At 36.1% G+C, this 17,701-nt stretch overlaps 1 protein-coding gene across 4 annotated transcripts in view; it reads left to right on the top strand.

Annotated features, from left to right (window-relative positions):
- Positions 1–17,701, top strand: part of ova (ovaries absent) — a 135,956-nt gene that overhangs the window by 103,921 nt on the left and 14,334 nt on the right. For 3 of the 4 annotated variants that reach the window (XM_067092743.1, XM_067092741.1, XM_067092742.1), the window contains exons 5-9: positions 11,189–11,356; positions 13,026–13,124; positions 14,787–14,944; positions 15,057–15,176; positions 15,658–15,773. In XM_067092743.1, the coding sequence (XP_066948844.1) occupies positions 11,189–11,356; positions 13,026–13,124; positions 14,787–14,944; positions 15,057–15,176; positions 15,658–15,773 (661 nt within the window). Of the gene's footprint in view, positions 1–9,911; positions 10,063–11,188; positions 11,357–13,025; positions 13,125–14,786; positions 14,945–15,056; positions 15,177–15,657; positions 15,774–17,701 lie in introns of those variants that run through there. The other variant, XM_067092744.1, reaches the window with a different exon arrangement.

The raw sequence follows: 17,701 nt of genomic DNA, 5'->3' as shown, positions 1-17,701 counted from the left end.
GTGGTTTAGAAGAGGTTTGTGCGTAATAATGTGTTGGAGATGGAATGCAATGTTTCTACGCAAAAAATATAGGATGTTTGGAAACATTTATGAGTGATAAGTATGTTGGGTAACTTTTACTCGCAGTATATATGTTGAGAAACATTTATGAGCAATAAATGTTGGGAAACATTCATGTAGATATGTTGGGAGCATATTTACTCAATAAAGTATGTTGGGAAACATGTATACGCAATAAATATATTGGGAAACATTTATACGCAATAAATATGTTGGAAACTTTTGTATGCAATAAATGTCAAATATTGGGAACATTTATGCGCAACAAATGAGTGGGAAACATTTCGCAAAAGAAACGTTGGGAAACATTTATATGGAATAAATGTTTATAAACATTTTTACGCAATAAATATGCTGGGAAACATTTACACGTAGTAAATATGTTGGGAAGCATTTACACGCAATAAATATGTTGAAAAACATTCATAGACTGTAGACACTGTTCACAAATATGTTGGGGAAACATATCTATGTAGAGAACCGCTATATTATGACGCAGTAATATTTCCTGTCGTAGATACAATCTTAATAGTCTGTATTGGGTAATGTACCATTTTAACCTCCGGAATGTTAAATAGAAATTATAGTGTAATTTTATAAAAATATTTGCACGAGAGAGAGAGAGAGAGAGAGAGAGAGAGAGAGAGAGAGAGAGAGAGAGAGAGAGAGAGTGGGAGAGAGGGGGAGGTGGGGGGAGAGCGCCAATACTCGGTTATGTGCCATTTTAACCCCTGTGATCTTAAATGAATAAAAAATTTAAAAGTTGATTTATTATATAAAAAAAATATTTCCACGAGAGAGAGAGAGAGAGAGAGAGAGAGAAGAGAGAGAGAGAGAGAATGTCTATACCATAATATATTTTACCAATGGAATGTTAAATTAATAAAAAAATAGTGTTGATATATCTTAAAGAAATATTTGCACTAAAGAGAGAGAGAGAGATACTCAGTAGTATACCATCTTCACCCCGTTAATGTTGAAGAAAATAAAATTATTTGCACGAGAGAGAGAGAGAGAGAGAGAGAGAGAGAGAGAGAGAGAGAGAGAAGAGATGAGAATAGACATAGAACAGAATATATATATATATATATATATATATATATATATATATATATATATTATATATATTTATATATATATATATATATATATATATATATATATATATATATATATTATATATATATATATATATATATATATATATATATATATATATATATATGAATATAGAATATAAAACACTGTAGTATTACAGGAAAATACATTATATATATATATATATATATATATATATATATATATGATATATATATATATAATGTTATATCTATCTATCTATCTATCTATCTATATCTAATTCTATATATATATAAATTATGTATGTTATAGCTATATATCTATATATATATATATATATATATATATATATATATATATATATATATATATATATATATATATATATATATGACATTTTATCACACCGTGATTTTATATATACAGTACAATCATGAAGCTACAAATGTTTAATATCTAATTCACAAACCGTCGAATGGAGTCGTTGGAAGGTTACTGTGTCGAGGGATCGAGACCCGGCGGTACCGATCCATTTATCGCTTAAAAAATTCCCTTTCAGTGATAATTTCCCATCGGGGATATTCCCGAAGTAGCGTGAATTAGATATTAAACGACATTTGTTGCTTCATGAAAATACACACACACACACACACACACACACACACACACACACACACACACACACACACACACACACACACACACACACACTCCGTAATATAACTTCTTCACCCCTTGAATGTTGAAGAAAACAAAGAAAAAATAAAAAAAAAGATAGAAAATACGATCTAGCCAACATACCGAAGTCACCCACATCCCTTAATAGTTTGACGACCTCTTAGAAAACGGGAATCGCCTCTTTGTTACGAAAGAATACAAACGTTTATTATCGTCTTTATTTTATATTTATTGCTTTATTACGTTTATCTACGTCTTTCAAAGCCTTTGGTAGTAACGTTACAAAGTGTATAACGTTCCTCCATAACGGTAGATTGCGTTATATGAAAGTTGTACAGTGTATAATCAAAGATCAATGCGTTTAAAGAGAGCATGTATCCTTGCGCCTGCGCACGAGAACCGAAATTTAGGGGCAAAGCCCTTTTTCCCCCCTGGTATGGGTTCGGGGACCTCCGATGCTTCGCTCTGAGAGAGAGAGAGAGAGAGAGAGAGAGAGAGAGAGAGAGAGAGCATACCTGACCTTCGCAATCTTTCGCGCCAGAATTCCACTCGTAAGCTCAGCTGAGCCCTGCTCTCTTCTACTTAGCTTTGGTGTTGTCGGTTCAACGTCCCTTTTTGCGTGTTAACGCTCTCGTAGATGGCTCCATATTGCTTGTGGCTTTTCCTGTGGCTCTCTCAGTGTGGCTCAGAACATTTCCCTACTCCCGACCCCCTACATATTCCTCCCTTCTCCCTTATATTCCTCAAAGATTAGTGTTACGTAACTTATTCGTAAAAGGTGATTCTTCGCGTCCAGCTAAAACCGGTCACAGCTTTCTACTCTCTGAGAGAGAGAGAGAGAGAGAGAGAGAGAGAGAGAGAGAGATTCATGGCGTGATTATTCGTGACTGGCGGAAGTAGAGAGAGAGAGAGTGTGTTTATTATGCTGGGTAATTACCATTTACTCGTGGAATGTTACATAAATATAAATAAAAAAAGTACTTAGAGAGAGAGAGAGAGAGAGAGAGAGAGAGAGAGAGTTTTGTGACGTGATTCGTGACTGACGGAAGTAGCGAGGGAGAGAAAGAGAGGGAGGGGGAGAGAAAGAGCAGCGGAGGGACGTGTCTTTTTCTCTCCTGTCACTCAGTATGGCGTGAGCTGAGGTGGAATCTTCATACTGTTGTTGAACTCCTGTGTTATTGTGAATATTTAGAGACTAATTGTGGTTATTTATCCTCTGTGGACGTCGTACTAGTGTATATTTTGTGACGTGTTGTTATTTAAACTTTCTGGACTTCTTGTTAGTGTATATATTTAGTGACGTGTGGTTATTTAACCTTTCTGGCCGCCGTGTTAGTGTATATTTTGTGAAGTGTGGTTATTCAACCTTTGTGGACGTCGTGTTAGTCTCATCGTTTCTCTTACTGTGTATATTTGTGACAAATAGTTTTGATTCACATCAAGACATTTTAATAGTATTAACGTGTATGTATATTTCTCTGGACGTCGTGTTAGTGTTGTTGTTACTGTTAGCGTGTATATTTTGTTATTTTGTGACTGATATTATAGGTATTTGACCTTTCTGGACGTCGTGTTTTTTGTGTTATTTATTATAGATATTTAACCTTTCTGGACGTTGTGTTTTTTGTGTTATTGTGTATATATTGTGAGCCATGGTTATTTAACCTCTCTAGGCTTCATATGAAGGTTATTTCCCTTATTTTGTGTATTTGTGACTTATTGTAGTTATTTAACCTCTGGGCGTCGTGCTAGTGTTGTTATTACTGTTGTGTATATTTTGTGACCCGTATTGTGGTTGTTAAATCTCCCGGAGTTGCCATGTTAGTGATATCATATTTGTTATTGTGTATATTACGTGATTTGTGGTTATTTAACTTTTCTGGACGTCGCGATAATGTCTTCTTTCTCTTATAGTGTATATTATGTGACTCGAATAGTTTTTATTCACCTCAAGGTGTTTTAATAGTGGTTACGTGTGTGTATATTTTTGTATGCCTTCATTGAGGTTATTTAATCGTAAAGAGTCGTTTCATGGCTAATTGTTGCTATAGTTTATATTTTGTGTATATGTTGTGTTTATTATATGGATGATAGACCGCGGCTCTTTTTTTGTGCTGGTTTGTGTATATTTCTTAATCTGTATTATGGTTATTTATTCTGTGAATGTCGCGTTACATTGGTCATCGTGCAGTGTAATCGAAACGACTGAAAATTGACCTTTATTTAAAGGTCAGATTATTTCCAAGTTTGGATTTATTCTGGACTTCATTGTCAAGTTTGGACGAATTTTCAAGGTCAAACTTCATTTTCAAGTCAGACTGTATTTTCACGGTCAGACTATTTTCAAGGTCAGACTTAATTTTCAAGGGTGGTCTTTGTTTAAAGGTTGGTTAATTTTCAAGGTTGGGCTTTGTTTTCAAGATCGGATTTTATTTCCAATTTTGGACTTTATTATGAAGTTTGGACTCTGTTTTTAAGGTCAGACTTCCTTTTGTCAGGTTGTTTTCAAGGTCAAAGTTGGACTTCATTTTCAAAGTGATTACTTTCAATGTCAGACTTGATTTTCAAGGTCAAACTTTATTTTTAAGGCTGGACTTTATTTCAAAGGTCAGACTTTATTTTCAAAATCAGATTTTGTTCCCAAGGTCGAGTTTTTATTTTCAAGGTAAAACTTTTATTTTCATTGTCACTATTTTGAAGGTCAAACTTTATTTTCAAAGTCAGGCTTTATTTTCAAGATCAGACTTTATTTTCAAGGTCAGACAGTATTTACAAGGTCAGACTATTTTTAGTGACAATATTTTCAAAGTCAAATGTTATTTTCAAAGTGAGACTATGTTCAAGGTCAGACTTTATTTTCGAGGTCGAACTTTAGCTTCAAGGTTAGACTATTTTCAAGGTCAGACTGTTATCGAAATCAGACTATTTTTGGTTGGAATTTATTGACTATTATTGAAATCAGACTATTTTTGGTCGGATTTTATTTTCAAGGTCAAAGTTTAACTATTTTCAAAGTGACTTTATTGTCAAGGTCAGACTTTATTTCCAATATCAGGCTTTATTTTCAAGGTCAGACTATTCTCAAGGTCTAACTATTTTAAGGTTGGACTTTATTTTCAAAGTCAGATTTTTCAATGTCAGATTTTATTTTCAAGGTCAGGCATGATTCTCAAGGTCAGACACTATTTTCAAGGTCAGACTTTATTTACAAAGTCAGGCTTTATATAGGAGGTCCGATTTTATTTTCAAGTTCGTACATTCTTCTCAAAGTGTGACTTTAATATCAAGGTCGAACTTATTTTCAAGGTCAGCCTTTTTATATCAGGGTCTCAAAGTCAGCCTTTATTTTCAAGGTCAGACTTATTTTCAAGATCAGTTTTTATTTTCAAGATCAGACTTTTTCATTGAAGAATTAAGATGATTTTAATCTCTCCTGGTAATAACATTATTAATAGGTTATAATAACCAAGTGAAATAACATTAATAGGTTATAATAACCAATTTTGTCATTAGGTTATTAAATACCTATACAATCCTATCAGTGAGTTATTAAAGTTTGTTATTTCACTTGTGACTCAGTGTCTGAAACAAGAACAGACATAACTACAGTGTCTTGTAGATCAGACATGACATGATTAGTGTCTGAGGCATGTCAGTCAGACGCAAGTGTCTGATGATACAGTATCAGTCAGACGCCTGTATCTGAAGCATATCAGTCAGACACCAGTGTCTGAAGCTTACCAATCAGACGCCAGTGTCTGAAGCATATCATTGTCTGAAGCATATCAGTCAGATGCCGGTGTCTAAAGCATATCAGTCAGATGCCAGTGTCTGAAGCATATCAGTCAGACGCCAGTGTCTGAAGCATATAAATCAGATGCCAGTGTCTGAAGCATATCAGTCAGATGCCAGTGTCTGAAGCATATCAGTCAGATGCCAGTGTCTGAAGCATATAAATCAGATGCCAGTGTCTGAAGCATATAAATCAGATGCCAGTGTCTGAAGCATATCAGTCAGACGTCAGTGTCTGAAGCATATCAGTCAGACGTCAGTGTATGGAGCATATCACTCAGACACCAATGTCTGAAGCATATCAGTCAGATGCCAGTGTCTGAAGCATATCAGTCAGACACCAGTGTATGAAGCATATCAGTCAGACACCAGTGTCTGAAGCATATCAGTCAGACGCCAGTGTCTGAAGCATATCAGTCAGACGCCAGTGTCTGAAGCATATCAGTCAGATGCCAGTGTCTGAAGCATATCAGTCAGATGCCATCTGAAGCATATCAGTCAGACTCCAGTGTCTGATTTAGTATCAGTCAGATGCAAGAAACTGATGATACAATACAGTCAGATGCCATGTCTGAAGCATGTCAGTCAGATACCAGTGTGTGAAGGTTTATCAGTCAGATGCCAGTGTCTGAAGCATGTCAGTCAGACTCCAGTTTCTGACGCATATCAGTCAGATGTCAGTGTCTGAAAGAATATCAGGCAGACGCCAGTGCCTGAAGCATATCAGTCAGACGCCAGTGCCTGAAGCATATCAGTCAGACGCCAGTGCCTGAAGCATATCAGTCAGATGCCAGTGCCTGAAGCATATCAGTCAGACGCCAGTGTCTGAAGCATATCAGTCAGACGCCAGTGTCTGAAGGTATATCAGTCAGACGCCAGTGTCTGAAGGTATATCAGTCAGACGCCAGTGTCTGAAACATATCAGTCAGATGCCAGTGTCTGAAGCATATCAGTCAGATGCCAGTGTCTGAAGCATATCAGTCAGATGCCAGTGTCTGAAGCATATCAGTCAGATGCCAGTGTCTGAAGCATATCAGTCAGACGCCAGTGTCTGAAGGGATATCAGTCAGACTGAAGCATATCGTCAGTCAGACACCAGTGTTTGAAGCATATCAATCAGACGCCAGTGTAAGATACATTGTCAGTCTCTGATACCAGTCAGTACAATCTCCCCCACTCTCACCTTATGCTCTCAAGTGGTTTACTAAAGCGTTTTGTTGATACGGGCTTAAGAGTTTTTAATCTTGGGGGTGACGTGAGGGGATACTCACTCATTCTTGTATACAGTGATAACGGTTATTTTTCTCAGTGTTGGGATACTGACCTATATTTATAGTGATATTTGGGGATTATGACTTGTGGTTGTACTGAAATGGAGGGATACAGTTTACTGTTGAAATGTGGGATACATACAGGGAGTTTTGTTGAATGTTGCGGTACTGACACAGTGTCATGATGAAATGCTGGGATACAAAGAAAGTTATTTTGAAATGGGATACAAACTAAATCATATTGAAATATAAGGATACTGACACATAATTGTTAATGAAGTGGGGAATACTGACTCACGTAATCATAGTGGAATACTGGGATACTGAAATGTCAAGTGCGGGAAAGCGGATACTGATGCGTAACCAAATTGCTGAAGGAAAGTGTTAGTGGTCTGTTACTTTCATTTATGAAAGTGTTACCGATCTGTGACTTTCGTATCAAAGTGTTTGTGGTCTTACTTTCGTATCAAAGTATTAGTGGTCTGTTGCTTTTGCATCAAATTGTTAGTGGTCTGTTGCTTTCGTATCAGTGTTAGTGGTCTGTTATTTTCGTATCAAAGTGTTCCTTGGTCACTTACGTTCGTATCAGTGTCACTGTCCGTTACTTTTGTTATCAAAGTGTTACTGGTCTGTTACTTTCGTTATCAAATTGTTCTGATCTGTTACTTTCGTTATCAAAGTTTTACTGGTCTGTTACTTTCATATCAAAGTGTTAGTATTCTGTTACTTTTGTATCAAAGTGTTATTGGTCTTTTACTTTTTTTATCAAAGCGTAACTGGCCTGTTACTTTCAAATTGATGTGTTACTGGTCTGTTACTTTTGAATCAAAATGTTACCGGTCTGTTATTGTCATCATGATGTTACTTTCATATTAATGCGTTACTGGTCTTCTTAATATCGTATCAAAGTGTTACTGGTCTGTTACTTTCGTATCAGAATGTTACTCGTTTGTTACTTTCATATCGAAGTCTGTTACTTTCGTATCAGAATGTTACTCGTCTGTTACTTTCATATTAAAGTGTTACTGGTCAGTTATTTACAAAAATAATAGTAATAGTGGTCTGTGACTTTCATATCAAAGTGTTACTGTTACTGGGCTATTACTTTTATGTAAGTGTTACTGGTCCGTTACTTTCTTGACCATAAATCAGATCAATTGTATCCGTGTTACTGGTCCGCTTTCGATTTCAAAATGTTACTTGAATGTTACTTCCATATCAAAGTGTTGGTGAACCTGACCACTTCAGATTATAATATTAAAGTAATTAAATAATTTATTCTTATTAATATTTATAAGTTTGTGGTTACTGAATTTTATAAGGAAAGTAAGGAGTGACATTAAGGACTATGTTGCTATATAAAAGTTTGGGATTTTCGACCGTAATGTTTACGATGGGAAGTGGTATATTTTTGCTTTTACTTCCCAACGTATTTCTGTTTTTTTTGTTATTTTTGCTCAAGTGTGGTTTAGATTTTAAGTTGCAGGTTTTGACTCTCTCTCTCTCTCTCTCTCTCTCTCTCTCTCAGTTCGTCACAAGGAAAGTAAAATGTTAAAACTGATTGTACAGTATTATAGGATGAAAGATTTTCTCTCTCTCTCTCTCTCTCTCTCTCTCTCTCTCTCTCTCTCTCTCTCTCTCTCAGTCCATCACAAGGAAAGTAAAATGTTAAAACTGATTGTACAGTATTATAGGATGAAAGATTCTCTCTCTCTCTCTCTCTCTCTCTCTCTCTCTCTCTCTCTCTCTCTCTCTCTCTCTCTCTCTCTCTCTCTCTCTCTCTCACGGAGAAAGTGAAAAATTACAACTGATTGTGACACGATAAGTGCGCTCTCTCTCTCTCTCTCTCTCAGAGGAAAAATTTACAACTGATTGTATGACACGATAAAATCTCTCTCTCTCTCTCTCTCTCTCTCTCTCTCTCTCTCTCTCTCTCAGTCCGTCGCAAGGAAAGTAAAATGTTAAAACTGATTGTAGAGTATTATAAGATGAAAGATTCTCTCTTTCTCTCTCACGGAGAAAGTGAAAAATTACAACTGATTGTGACACGATAAGTGCGCTCTCTCTCTCTCTCTCTCTCTCTCTCTCTCTCTCTCTCTCTCTCTCTCTCTCTCTCTCTCACAGTAAAAAAATTACAACCGATTGTATAAGTCAGTCTCTTTCTCAAGTGGCACGATTATTCACGTGTAAGGTTTGTACCCCATCTCTCTCTCTCTCTCTCTCTCTCTCTCTCTCTCTCTCTCTCTCTCTCTCTCTCTCTGTCACAGAGTAAAAAAATTACAACCGATTGTATATCAAGTCAGTCTCTCTGTCAAGTGGCACGATTATTCACATGTAAGGTTTGTTCTCTTCTCTCTCTCTCTCTCTCTCTCTCTCTCTCTCTCTCTCTCTCTCTCTCTCTCTCGCTATGAAAAAGTTTTGACATACGAGCGTTCCTCGTGCATTGCGTGACCTGGTTGCGTCAGTAGACGATTGCGTCATCGACTCGGGCGTATGGGGCCGTGTGTGAGTGCGTATTTTGTAAACAAGGTTTTTGTTAGAGGTGTCATTGACCCTCTGTTCTCTCTCAGTCAGTTCCTGGTACTTTTGTGAATGGCGTGTTATATGTGAATTGGGAGTGTTTGCTTTGTTTAGTAGAGATCAGGGTTTATTTTTATATTTTGTTTTCAGGCAGTTGTATATACATATACAAATTATATATGTGTATAATATATTTATGTATATACAATTAACACACACACACACATACACACACAGACTATTATTTTCTGGTTGTAATACAAATTTCGTGAGTGAATTTCGTAGCTTTTTTTCGAAGTTCCCCGAGATATATTTGCTTTGATTGCAAGAATCATGTCATTGAATTTTTAATTACAGTTTTATCACCCATATTCCAGTGTTATAGTGTTGAAGGAAGCAGCTAGAGTATTAGAATCTCATTGGAATATTCCTAGAAAGTGAAAGTGATTGTGGTTTTGACATAAGAGGAAAATCTGTTATGAAAACTCATATGTTTGCTGGGAGTGACATTATCAGCTAATCATTTATCAGTGTGAAGACCGCAAAGTGTAGCAGTTTTCATTCGTAATTTCGTGTTCGTGTGAGAGGCTTGTGTATTGGAATAAGAAAAACCCAAATCATGATTCTTATAGATTTTTTCAAAGGGATATTATTTTATCAGGTAAGGTTCATCAAAAGCATATGATGTTTTTATTGCTGTAATTGTATTATGCTTGCTTCCATTTTTGTCAAATAAACAAGTTTGGCAAGTTTTTATTTATTTAGTAATTTATTGATCAATAAGCTTATGTTCCCCGTACGGGGCTAGTGCCATTAGTTCACCTCAAGTGGTGCACTGTAAGCATTACGTAAGGTTCTTTGTAGCATCTCCAGCTGCAACCCCTTTCTTTCCTTTTTACTGGACTTCCATTCATATTCCCTTTATTCCATCTTTCTTGCCACCCTGTTCTAACAGTAGTTTCATATTGCACCTGCAAGGTTTTCTCCCTGTTGCACTTTTAAAACCTTTTACTGTCGGTTTCCGTTTCAGTACTGAATGACTTCATAGATCCCAGTACTTGGCCTTAGGCCAAAATTTTAGAGTCCATTCCATTCCAGTTGTGTTGTGTAAACAAGTTTGGAATGCTTTTTATTTTTTTTTATTTATTTATATATTGATCGATAAACTTATGTTTGGGCAACTGTTATTGATTAGTAAACTTATGTTTGGGCAACTTTCACATTCACAATTGATCCCTGATCCCCTTTTCCTGCTGAGAGCAACCAGATTTGCTGAACAGCAGCGCCTATATGCAGTAAATGAGCATCGCTGTTGAACTTCTTACTTCCAGGGGCCCTTTATTCCTCACACCATTGGACTGTGGAACAGTCTCCTTGAGGATGTTGTGCTATTGGAATTTAGGAAGTTCAAGCGAGTATTCAGTGCATTACTACCCTAATACAACTCAACTTGTATTTTAATATTTACTTACATTTTTATTTATTTATTAATTTGTTAATTTACCTGTTTTTCTATTAACAGATTTCCTCATCCTGTATTTCCTATTACCTTCTGTTACTTCTTTCAAATGAACACCATATTCTTTGGAAGCATGAATTTCAAGCCAATGGCCACAGTGGTGGGCTTGTTCCATATGAATTGGGTTCGTCTTATTATTCATTTAAGTTTAAGTGTAAATGTAAGTCCCCACAGAGTCAGAATCAAACATGTGACAACATGAAGTCATCTGTTTGGATGACGTAACCAAATTTACAGAATGATTTCATTTGCTTTTCTCTCTCCGCAGGATTACGACAAATCGAACCATGACACAAGTTTACGGAAGAAACTTCTCCTGTCACCGACTCGGGTCAACAGCAGTGGCACGACAACAGCCGTGTTCCAGCCAGCTGCCACGGACATCTATCTGTGTGACAAGTGTGAAAATGAGTTCTATAGCCTCCGTGAGGTTCAGGTATGTTTTGCTTTCTTGAATGTTTCAATTTTTCCCAAAAAAAGAAATGAAAAAATATGTTATAATGCAGTACGTAATAACATTTGCATATATTTGGATTATGTGGTTTTGTATGTGAATTGTGTGCACTACAAGAACAGTTAGATCCCACATCTTAAACCCCCCACCACCCATAGGGGGTTAGTTCCGTCAGTGTACTGTAGGCATTACTTGTCTTACATCTGAAACTCTCCTTTGGGGATTTGTGCTGTCAGTGTACCTCAGGCAGTGAACTGTAGGCATTACTTGAGGTTTTTTGCAGCACCACTTCAGCCCCTACCTGCAACTCCTTTCATTCCTGGTACTGTACCTCTGTTCATATTCTCTTTCTTCCATCATACTTTCCACCCTCTCGTAACAGTTGTTTCAACATTATTTTGCAGTGTGTAATGACCTCACAGGTTTGAGCTCTTGGCCTTTGGCTTAAATTTTATATTCCAATTCCAATTCCGCAACTTTGAGAGTCAAGGAGCGATGATAAACAGCTATTAATGTTCTAGCATGAAGCAATGGAAGGAATTGGCTGGCATTACATTGCTTGCTTATATTTCCCAAAGTCTGATGACTGCTTTGTGAAGGAAGGCAAGAGCCATTTTTGTGATTCTGGAACACGAGCACCGTTAACCTTAAAACTGATCTCAGTGCTGCTCAGATTGATGATTTAAGAGTAAACAGATTTGGTCAAGAACATTCCACAAAAAAGCCATTAATTCTACAAAGGTTTATGATGAAAATGAGCTGTTTGAAAGTGTCACAGGCCAGATTTTAGTTTTTCTCCATGTATTATTACTCAAAGAATTAATAACTTATGGGAGGTCTGTGTGTCTAGGTTAAGGCCACACGGCTGGCATCTATTACCAAATGTTAGGCCTAACAAAAAGGGGTTAAATGTATCAGTGGTACTGGGCCAATCTCAATTAATGTGGAGAAGTATGTATTGCAAACTGTATTATTATTATTATTATTGGAGAAACATATCCACATTACGACATATATTTAATGATAAAACTGTACAGAAAGCTGCCAGGAAACTTCAATTGAAAAGGGGAATCGCACAATTTTCCAAAAGCTTTCTGTATAGATTTATCTGTGAATGTATGTACATTTACATAACTGTGGATTTGTTCCTCCATTTCAAGACTACTACTACTACTACTACTACTACTACTACTACTACTACTATTCAGAAGATGAACCCTGTTCATATTGAACAAGCCCACCATAGGGGCCACTGACTTGAAATTGAAGCTTTCAAAGAATGTGGTGTTCATTAAAAAGAAGTAATAGAAGGTAATAGGAAATACAGAAACAAGAGATCAGTTATTAGCAAAGGAAAAATATAATTTAAATTAATAAATGAATAGATAAAAATGTAAGTAAATGATTAAAATAGAAGGAGAATTGTTTAAGGGTAGTAATGCGTTGCATCTTTGCCTTGAGCTTCAGAGGTTCCAATTGCACAACATCGTGGTATAAAAGGACATGCAGTTTTGTTATATTTTTAATCTTGATGGATTAGGTAATTGTCATAACTTTATTCATCTACAAACAAGAATCAGGTTTGTGCTGATATGTATGATTGGTATGGTTAATTAAAAACAAATTGTTAATACCAAAATTCATTTTCCAGATTCACGAAAAGAAGTGTTGTGGTGACACCCCTCCCTCTCCGGTACCTCCATCTCCCGATCCAGAACCTGCTGAGGAAGACTTGGAGCCAGCTGGACAGGTAAGTTGAATTTATTCGATTAATTTTAAGTGTCATGTATATTTTATTGCCTGTGCCATTGAAGTTGTCATCACAACATTGTACACTGTCAAGTCATACAGTAGCATCTCAGCTTAACAGATGCCTTGGGGGTCTGGCCTCTCTGATAATAACAAAGTCCGTTAGTAGGAAAGACCCTATGTATAGCTTGCACCTTAATATTTTCTAGAAATATTACAGCTACCAGCAGTTCCACTTAGTTCCTAACCTAAACTAAGCTATACTTTACACTTTACATTTCACATCTGAAATGGTAGCACGTGGAAAAATAAATCATAATATGGTATCTGATTTGTACAGAAATCTGCTAAGTTGAGGTTCAAGTTGAGTTATTACTTTATTTAACTTCTTTGTTGCCATTTTATATCTTTTGAGTTTTCTTTTACAGTTTGTCATCTCTTTTGATTATTTGTTGTTGTTGGGATGTTGAAATCCTTTTACGTAAAGTAATATAATCAAATGTGTACATTCAGAGAGAGAGAGAGAGAGAGAGAGAGAGAGAGAGAGAGAGAGAGAGAGAGAGAGAGAGAGAGAGAACACACACATTAAACAAAACTTGGCTCAAAGTATCCTCAGGCAAGAGGGATTCATATTTGTTTTGAAAGGGGCCATGTTCCATTATAATGGAAGGCAAGTGGTAATGCATTAAAATCTTATCTAAAATTATGTGACCTGAAATAAGAAAACTTTATTATGTGACCTGAAATAAGAAAACTAAGGGAAAACTTCCTCATTTAGTGCAGATTGAAGTTTTGTGAAACAGTAGCTGATCGGGCTACAATAGGGTCCCTAGTTTCTTATAGGGGTATGTAGGAAAATCTTTGGGAAGTTGACTCAGATGTGCACTGTGGGGCCAATGCCTCTTGCAGTTCTTCCTTGTGCCTTTATTTTGCCTCTTTTTCATTTGTCACACTTGGATTACATATCCCCTTTTAACTGCCTCTTGAAGATACGAACTATGATTTTATATAAACTAAAGTGTGTAGTGATCATAAGAACTATTTACTTTGGGTTTAGGATACCTAAGTCCAGTTATTGCAGTGTTGAGGGCTATGTAAAAGAATGTGGTTTATTTTTATGTTGAGAAATCTCTTGAATAGGAAAAAGTGTTCATGCAACTTGATACTTTATTTCACTTGGTTTAGGAAACTGATCTTTCCATCCATAGTTGAACGAGTTGCCTATTCTTATGTGGCTTGCCATAAAACCTTCTATTTCTATTGTAAATTATTATTATTATTATTATTATTATTATTATTATTATTATTATTATTATTATTATTATTATTATTATTATTATTATTATTATTATTTAGAAGTTGAACCCTATTCATATGGAACAAGCCCACAGGGGCCATTGGCTGGAAATTCAAGCTTCCAGAGAATATGGTGTTCTTTTGAAAGAAGTAACAGAAGGTAATAGGAAATACAGAAAGAAGAGATCAGCTATTAGAGAAGAGAAAATAATGTGTTAATGAATGAATGGATAAAAATTTAAGTAAATTATAAAATGCAAGGCGAGTATCCTGTCTTAAGGTTGGTGTCATCTGGAGAATTTCTGGAGGCATCACGTGTAGAGTATTCATTAAATATTGTATTTTGATGATTTTATTAATCTTGCAGGTGCCGTTCCTGGCATACTTCAGGCTGCAGCCAGCGAAGCACACAGGCATTGAGCCGTACATGTCCCCAAGGAAAAGAAGCTCGTCGCCACCAAGAAAACTTATTGGCTCAATGTTTCCGCGTTTTGAGTCCATCCCGCTGACATCTCCTCTGGGAAAGTAAGCTTCAAGGATTTATTCTGTCATAACTCAAGAGATTCTATGGTGATAAAAGTAGTTTCAGTTTTTCCTTTTCTTCTAATTCCTCAGTAAAACTGCTATTTCTTTGCAGATTTCTCTTGGCAAACTCCAAACTACGTAATAAGTACCAGGCATCGCAGCATCTTGTCATACGATATGAACGCCATCTTCATGCGACACCGCATACTGATATTGTGTCTAGCAGAGACAGGTAGTTTTTTGGCTTCTTATTATTTTGACACTTAATTATGCAAATGAAAACAGACTCCACCATACTTACAAACGACTTACGTTCTGGATGGCCATTTGCATGTTGGATTGTTTGTAAGGTGGTTACTGTACAGTATGATATAAAATTAGTACAGTACTGTGCATTTTTCATCTTAAAACACAATACACTGTACATACAGTACTGTATGTACAGAATAGGCGAGCGCTCTGAACGCAATTTTAATTTGCGATCCTGCTTGTTTGTATCTGAATGTTTGTAAGTTGCATGTTTAAGTAGGGTGGTGTCTGTGATAAAATTTTGAAATAAAAGCTCCAGTGGTTGGTCATTGCAAAGTTAAGACCAATTCAAGTCATTTCTTCTATAAGAGCAAATTTATACCTCATAATCTTTTTAGAATACAATATTGACACCATTTGATGACTGCCCAATGCTCCATTCACGTTTATTGTATTCATCCAAGGTGTAATAACCGCTGGATCGTGGTGTGGCGTCCCAACAAAGAAGAACAACCTTGGTGTCATCTGTATTGTTTCACTAAAAGACAGAAACGAGAACGACTGTTAACAATAGAGACAGGTTTGTGTTTATTTTGTTGTCGTTTGTATAAGTTACCCTCTTGATGTCTATCGTTTTTTCCGTCCAAATATAGTTTATTCTTTGTTTCTCCATCATGAGTGTTCTCTGCAATTCTTTATAAAACTCATGTTGTCTACTGTAAACTGAAAAGATTTCAAATTTACTCTTATTCAGCGAGAAGATGCAAGAAAGATCTTGCATATATCCTTGTTTCTGATTGGGTGTGTGATGCTGTTAGTGAGGACCTGGATAGTATCTCCCAGTGGGGTAGACAATACCTTGTTCTTTGCATCTGTCTTGACAAATTTTCTGAGCATTTTTACCTGATACTCTTAGCATCAGTTGAACCCCTCAACTATTTACTTTTGATGCAAGATAGTATGCTTCCAGGAAGCCAAGTATTCTCATGAGATGCCACATACATATTTGTTTTCTGTTGGACTTTTATAGCCTTAGATGGAGTATTGTTCACATATTCATAGTAGGCTTTATGCAACATTTTTCAAAATATTGCCTATTGTAATAAGACCACAGATTCACATTTCACTAGACTCTTAGGTGCCCCTTGAAAGATTTATTTAAAATGAGACCTGAAAATTTGAGCAAGGTAAGTTAAAGAATTAGGAAAGGTAAATGGGAAAAAACCAAACGGAATGAATGGAAAGAAAAGGCATTAAGCATTGCAGGAGCGGTTGCAGGGTTGCTGAAATTAATTTTAGAGCCTTACAAGGACCTTTGTAAGTGGTACCCCCTACATAGTCTAGATATTGCTGAATAGGACACTCTATACTAGAAGTGACCAGACTCTTTATGTCTCAACTTGAATTCACTATGGCTCTTTTGTAAGACTTTCCTAAATAGGTCACTGCTGTTGACAGCTTTGTGAATGTAAAGCGTCATTTTAAAGAAATCTCATTATTAAAGGTAAATTCCTCTGGCTAGCCACATTAATGTTAGGTATTTCAGCAAGATAGTTTGAGTAAGCCGCATAATGATCATTTTGTTTTTAATCAGACCTAAAAAATTATTCAGTACTTTTTGATGTCTTTACATCACAGACATTCTTAATGCTGGGTGTATTGTACTGTAATCTAACAGCGTACCATGAAGAAAAAAAAGGCCCATAAAAACACTGTGTACACATTGCAACCATATATATCAAATACTTGTGTATCCCTGCTCACTGGTGAAATATGGACAATTGGTGGTGCTACTTGAAAATATCCTTTGGTCTTGTGTCTGCTGACCACGTCTCTCTGAGTCGTTATCTTTTACCTTTTCCCCTTACCAATTACTGTTCTCCCAGTGACATAAATGAGCCATCTTACTCAGCCCTGAATATTCAACAATTTACTAAAAAGTGATCATAACTTGTCTACAAGATAGGTCCATTTTCTTTTATAATTTTCTGTGGTATTTGTGCTGTTTAAAAAAAGTTGCTAGGACTCATGGCTTTCTGTAAATGTTTTTCCTTTGCAGCAAAAGAGTCTAGTCAGTAACTGTAAATCTAATTTCTAAATCTGTCTGAAAGATATACAGTAGCTTGTTCTCTTAGTAAAGAAATAAAGGCATTGTTTTGTTCAACCAGAAATTCTTTTCAGTGATTTCAGTGTTGGTATTTCTCCTCTGTAATCTTTTGTCATCTCCTTTATTCATTTTTCATGAAGTCTCTGTGTGTACTGTACAGTTCATACTCCAGATTAATTCTTCAAGAATCAGCAAACTAATTTCATGTTTTCTCAGTCTCAAAATCTGCCTTATAATAAAGTTCATAGGCCCAGCATTTGATAATAACCCCTTGTGGCCAGGTGACATATATATATATGTTAATTTGTAGCTTTGGGGTGGATTCCAGGTCATATATATATGTTCAAGATTTAGCGCCATACAGTTTGAACGAATTTTGCGGGAAAATGTTCCATGTGCCA

This window comes from Macrobrachium rosenbergii, chromosome 49 (genome assembly GCF_040412425.1).
Source record: "Macrobrachium rosenbergii isolate ZJJX-2024 chromosome 49, ASM4041242v1, whole genome shotgun sequence".
NCBI classification, from domain to species: Eukaryota; Metazoa; Arthropoda; class Malacostraca; order Decapoda; family Palaemonidae; genus Macrobrachium; species Macrobrachium rosenbergii.
Note: the sequence above shows the minus strand (reverse complement) of the source record. Positions and strands in the feature narration are given on the sequence as shown.